This window comes from Hydra vulgaris, chromosome 09 (assembly GCF_038396675.1).
Source record: "Hydra vulgaris chromosome 09, alternate assembly HydraT2T_AEP".
NCBI lineage: Eukaryota > Metazoa > Cnidaria > Hydrozoa > Anthoathecata > Hydridae > Hydra > Hydra vulgaris.
The window spans coordinates 39202201-39209269 of NC_088928.1; the positions used below are offsets into that span (position 1 = coordinate 39202201).

Sequence of the window (7069 nt, forward strand, 5' to 3'; positions counted from 1 at the left end):
AACTTGAATTTTATTTATAAGAAAACTAAGCATTTATTTACGTAAACAACAATTTTCATAGCAGCATTTTCAAAGAAGAATTTTTCCTTTATTTTATTTACTAATTAGATTACTTATATTTCATAATTTCTCTAAATTATTTTTGGAGGTTTTTTAATTTTAGTGTTTTACAAAATTTTAAGTTTAAAAAATTATTTTAACACATAGATTTTTAGTTTTTTAATAATTAATTTTTATTCAGAAGTACAATTATAATTGGAATGTCCTATTTTTGTAATATTTTTTCTGCAAGTGTCAATTTGATATTATGTTATCAATGTGAAAGTATAATCTCAAGATATAATTAAAAAATGGTAGGATGAGGTACGTAATAACGTACGTAAATGGTAGGATGAGGTACGTAATAACGTACCTCATCCTACCATTTACGTACGTTATTACGTACCTCATCCTACCATTTTTTAATTATATCTTGAGATTATACTTTCATAGCTTGTTGAACAGCCTAGCTTTAGATAAGTTGTGGATTAAATAGCTAACCTTAACTTAATCTTAAACCAATAGAATAATTTATTCTGAAACCAATATAATAACTTAACCTTAAACCAATTGAACTGCTATCTATATCTACAACTTAATTTATTAAAAAAAAAATAAAAAGCATAACATTAAAGTGTCATCTTATTGATATTTTTATAACAGGTAATATTTATAAAAAATAATAGAAACAAATTATTTTCATATTTTAAATATCTTATCTTTTTTATGAAGATTATATGAAAAATCTTGAAATGATATAAATAAAATCCAAGTCTAAAAAATTATATTAATTAATTTGAACAAATATAATTTCTGAAATCAAGATATAATTAAAATACAAAAGGATTTTTAGAAATAAAATGAAACCAAAAAATTCGTTGCTTCTAGGGGAAAGGGGGCTAAATAGTACCCCCTAAGGAAAAAAATTAATAAAAATAAAACTAAATGTAGAAAAAAGTTTATTTTTAGATAGAAACAAGCATTGATGAAACTAAAACAAACAACCATGATTTCAAGATGTAAATATTAAAATAAAGAGCACACTAATAAAAACTTAAAGTAAACAAGGTGGTACTAATTACCCACAAGAAGGTTCAAATAGTACCACTAGTGAGGCTAATAAGTACCAAAGGGTATAAAAAAAAAAAAAAGCTCAGAACTAATAATAAGTCATAAATAAAACAATAACTGGTTCATTCTACACTTGTAAAATATATATCATGTGACCCATTTTGAGACTCAGATGATGATCATGCAACATGTACCCATGCTTCACAAATTAAACACTGGATCATATCCTCCTCAATGTCCTCATCACACATGAAGCAGTACCAACGCTGCCCTTTGTTATCTTTAGAGGTTGGGCAATTCTGTTTTTGCTGCCCCTTCAACCTACTTGTACTAGTGGTACATTTATTTTTCTTGACATTTTTCTTATTTATATTTTGACTTGATTTCTTTTTGTCAGTTGTTCTCTTAGTTTTGGGGGTATTGTTAAATAAAAGCTGCTTTTTATATGGACTTGATGTTAATATCTGTGAGCTTTCTATTTTCTTTTTCTTTTTGCTGACATCTTGACATGCGCAGGAATTGGTGAAATCTGAAATCTAATAATCTAATTGATTTCAATTTTAAGTCTATGTACTATGTTTAATTTAGAAATGTGAAGAAAATATAATAACAGGTAGTCTATAACAAATTGACAACGTATAAGTATGTTTGCAGCGCCTAAAAAGTACCACAGGTCGGGTAATTAGTACCACAGGTACAATTTACCCCACCATCACAGGTACGATTTACCCGACTATGACTAAACATAGTTTTCTACTTTAGTGTTTTAATGGGCAAAGTGAATCGGAAAAAAACGTATTTATTAATGAAGAAGAATGGATGGGCTAATACCATAAAAAAAATATAAATAAGTTACGTATATCCACGCCTGCAAGGTACGACTAGTAGGACAGTGTAATTATTACATCAAACAGTGTAAAAAAGGGAAACAGACTTACCTTCTTTCTTTAACGTTTGATTCCGCCATTTTTTGGTCAGTATACATATTTCATCTGCTGGCTTGATTTTATCGTGTTTCCGCCAATTTCAACGAATCAGAAAAAGAACAATGACGCTGGTACGAATTGCACAGCGGTACTAATTACCTCCCTTTCCCCTACATTTTTTTTGATGTTTGCGCACAAATTTTTTAATAAAAAAAACCATAAACCTGAGCAGCCTTGCAAGTCATTACATCTGTGATACCAATTTTGAAATTCAAAATACTTGAAGTATTCTTTTTGTGACATACAAATCCGGAGTCCTTTTGGGACTCCGCATTCCTGTTTGGATCATGGCTTTACTTAGATAACCTTAACACAAACATTAAGGTTTTTAATAATCTAATACCTTGTATCAGATTACTATAACCTCATACAAAGTATATCTGATAACTTGTACCAGATGTTTATCACTTTTGAAAAACACACTACAAATTGTTTTTGTTTTTAAACATGCAACATATAAATGGATATTAATGAATATAAATGAAAGAAACACAGTTTTTTAAGATATACACCAACATTTGTATGAAAAATTATTAATATAAAACATTTAAATCTGTAAAAATAGAAAATTTGTAAACACATCAGTTCATTACTTATATAATGTAACATAATTAAATAGTTGTTTGAATATACTAATTATAATTCCTTAAATACTTTTTTGTAGCCGCTTATACATTTTATTCACTGTAGTACCCAGTCTTTACATTCTTGGAGGTCTTTCAATAATAAAACTGTTGTAATCAATAATAAACTTGTTTATCAACTTAATAATAACTTAATAATAAGTTAATAAAATGTAACTAAATAAAAAATTTATCCTTCATAAAAATATTGAATGAAGTTACAATACAAGTATACAAAAAAAAAAAAAAAAATGCAGAATAAAATCAAGACAATTTTAAAATTTAATGAACAAAACTTTGATATTCATAAATACGAAATAAAACAGAAAACCAAACAAAAACATAAAAGTAAAAATGATAATTAATATAAACAATTATGAAGATCTAATAATAAAAAGATAAAACATGGAACTTCAAAAACTCTCAAGCATTTTTTTTACTCACAAAGCCTTACCTCAGCCAAATAAAATAAAACTTACCTCAGCCAAATAAAATAAAAAGTAAATGTGTGTGTTTAAATATCCTAATGTCGAATAAACATAAACTTACTTCATAAAATGATCTGAATGCATTTCTCGGTTAAACACGGACAACACTGATGTGTAGCCAGTCACAGGTTGCAAGTTAAGATATTTATTAGAGATGGGCCGATTACGATTACGATTCTCCCGATTCCACCGATTCTCAAGGAATCGTAAGAATCGCGATTCTCAACTTTTTTTAACGATTCCAATTCTTTTTTAAGACTTTTTAACGACTTCACTTCTTTTATTATTACTCCCTTGATAATTTAAGTTAATATATACACTCTTTGTCATTGAGATTTTTTTTTGTTTAATTTACATTAAATCTTCACTTTCGCATTTAATATTATCAAGCTGAAGTTAAGTAACGTTGAAAATAAAAGTAAAAGTTTATACTCTAAATTTCAATTGATTTATTTTTTTCAATTTTAATCAATTTACCGACGGTAAGTATTATCATAAAAATCTTATTTGCTTGTTTTATTATAATAATTATTATTGTTAGTATTATTATTTTGTATTATTATAAATGCTGTTTTAGTTTCAGAATATAAACATATATATATATATATATATATATATATATATATATATATATATATATATATATATATATATATATATATATATATATATATATATATATATATATATAATGTCATTATCATGCCAAAACGTAAAAAAAGCGAGGTATGGGACTATTTTGTGATCAATTCAAATGACACTAACTCTGCAATATGCAACTTTTGCAAAACTGTTATATCCAGGGGTGGTGGCAGAGTTTGTCAGTCATACACAACATCGAACATGCTAAAGCATTTAAAAACCTTCATAAATCTGAAATCAAAAATCAGAAACATGATAAAGCTAGCGTTATCGATTTTAATATATGCGAGGATAGCTCTACCGCAGGACCATCTTGTAAATCCAGTCCTAACCTTGCTTTTGAAACTCCTATGCCAAGGGAACCTCGATCTACTACACTCTCATCCGCATTCACAAGTCTCAACCCTAAGTCTGAGGATGCGGAGATCAATACTAGAAGCTCTTTTTCCACAATTATTTCTATAAAAATGAAGCCTAGATCTTCATCTACTAAACAACCTACAATACACCAAGTGTTTGCAAAGACCAGGCCTCTCACATCTACAGATCCGAAGACAATAAAAATTACAAGGCTTATTGCTGAAATGATATGCACAGATAACCAACCTGTTAGTATAGTAGAAAATCCTGGTTTCAAGAGGTTACTACAGTTTTTGGAGCCAAGGTATACGATACCAAGCAGAGAATACTTCTCGACTATTGAAATTTCTAGCATTTATCAGAAGGTATCAAGTAAAATTCAGTTCTTGGCAAAAAAAACCTAATCATGTTAGTATAACTACCGACATGTGGAGCTCAACAGCCAATGATGATTACATGAGCCTAACAGCACATTTCCTCACAGAAGATATGAAACAAATTCACATTTGTCTTGACGTGGTACCTTTTCCTTATGAGTCCCACACCGCAACCAATCTTGTTAACTTTATGAATGAATCACTTGAGCGTTGGGGACTACTTGAAAAACTCAATGTACTAGTAAGAGATAATGTCAGAAATATTGTTTCTGCTATGGACGTCGGGAAGTTTACAAATATTCCTTGTCTTGCCCATACACTTCAGTTGGTTGTGAAAGACGGCTGCCTCAACAATGAACGCATATCTTTACTAGCTGCTACCTGTAGAAGAATAGTAGGACACTTTAAACATTTGGTTAAGTCATACAAACTTTTGAGACAATCTCAGGAGATTCTGGGACGGCCTAAACACAGCATTATTCAAGATGAGCCAACTAGATGGAATAGCACCTTCCACATGCTGAACCGTTTAATTGAACAAAAAGATGCGATTCTGTTGGTAACGCCACATTTCCCAAAAGCTACTCGACAAAACAAGGAGTTGTCAACCGGAGAATGGGATGGTTTGGTTCCTCTCGTTGCTGCTTTAAAAGTGTTTGAAGAGGTCACGCTTACTGCAAGTTCATCGAAAGTGACCACATCAGAAGTTATCCCAATAATAAATGCAGTTAACATGTCAATTGATCGCATCAAGGACTACGGAAATTTTAAAGACTCTGTGTCAATCTTTAAATCGACGTTACGGAGGCTGCGAGAACAAACCTATATATGCTTTTGCAACAATACTTGATCCATGATTTAAAAATAAGATTTTTAGGAGCAGGACGATGGCTGAGAAAGCTGTTACTTTATTAATTGGCGAGTTTAATGCATTCGACATAGACGAGGGTCATGAAATTAAAGCTGCTGAAAATCAAGAACCTACCACACCTGCTCCAGGTGCTGTCTGGTCATTATATAACTAATTAATCAACACAAATTCTGTAGTATTGTGCTTTTATATTAGTATTGTACTTTAAATATTACAAGCCTATAAATTGCTTTAATGTTTTAGATTTATACTGCGCATTGCACAATGTCAGACGAAGTAGCAGTGTACTTGAAAGAATCTCTACTTGCAAGTCACGAGGACGTCTTTGAATACTGGAAGAAATTCAAATTTCTTAACATGAAAAAACTAGCACAGAAATATTTAGGGACGCCTCTATGAACAGTGTTTTCGGAGCGGTTGTTTTGTACTGCGGGTCTTATCTGCGACCGGAAAAGAAGCCGGTTAACTCCGGAACGAGTGCAAATGCTTGTGTTTTTGAACAAAGACCTCCCGTTTCTTAACTATCAGTACTAACGGTACTAATATCATACGTAAAAGCTGATTGAAAAGACAACATTATGTGTATCTGATCACTTTTACCATTATTTATGACTATTATTTGTTTCTTAATAATAATAAGTTCCATACAAACATATATATTGTTTAATATTATGTTACTTGTTTAGTTGCTATTATTTCACAAGGCCGACGACACTGTTTTCAAAATAGAGGGGAACACTCCCTTATTTCGAAAAAAAAAGTCTATTTATAGGTCAATTTTTTTAAAAAGGGTATGCCCCTGGGCCTTGGTGTCTTTTGTCCTGTTTCACCTGTACCAAAATAACTAATTCTGGTGTTTTCACTTTTAAAATCTGCATAAGTATTAAATTAACACGATATAACGGTTAAATTATTAATTTAACTACCAGTTTTAATTAAAATAATAAGAATTGCAAAAGAATCGGAATCGGTAAAGAATCGGAATCGCAACAGAGAATCGGAATCGGTATTTTTCGGAATCGTCCATCTCTAATATTTGTAAACATTTTTTCATACTGTTTTATATATATATTTATACATACTAATAAATATTATTTTTATGAAATATATTTTATCAACTATAAAATGTTTTAAAAAATTTTTTTAAATGTCAAGTGACAAAAAAATAAAAAAAATTGTATAACATTTACATTTTAACATTCAAGATAAAGTCTTAGAAGCAGTTTGTTTGTTTTTTAATCAAATAATAAAAAAATATATTTCAAAAATGGCTGCTAGTTTTCTGAAAATTAGTCAAAAAGTTACATAGAAACATCAGAGTTAATAAAGTTACATAGAAACATCAGAGTTAAAAAAAAGTTACATAGAAACATCATACTTATCTTTTACTTCATTTATAAAAAAACTCCGCAAATGGTCCTAAGTGTGTTATTTAGTTAGAGATTTTATTTGTTATTGTTTATTTATTATTGTTTATGTGTTATTTAGTTAGAGATTTTAAAGTTAATTCATTATTTTAGGTTTTAAGACTTTTTGAAAATCAAAAATGTCAATTTCTACAACAAAAAATGAGATGTCTTAAGATATATTTATTAACTTTCAAAATCTCTAG

The 7069-nt window shown here is 29.4% G+C and overlaps 1 protein-coding gene across 1 annotated transcript; it reads left to right on the top strand.

Moving 5' to 3' along the window:
• Positions 1 to 3980: 3980 nt before the first annotated feature.
• Positions 3981 to 5611, top strand: LOC136085457 (zinc finger BED domain-containing protein 4-like). The gene is made up of 3 exons (XM_065806766.1): positions 3981 to 4513; positions 4623 to 5366; positions 5464 to 5611. The coding sequence occupies exons 1-3, from the start codon at positions 3981 to 3983 to the stop codon at positions 5609 to 5611; spliced, it is 1425 nt and encodes a 474-aa protein (XP_065662838.1).
• Positions 5612 to 7069: the final 1458 nt, after the last annotated feature.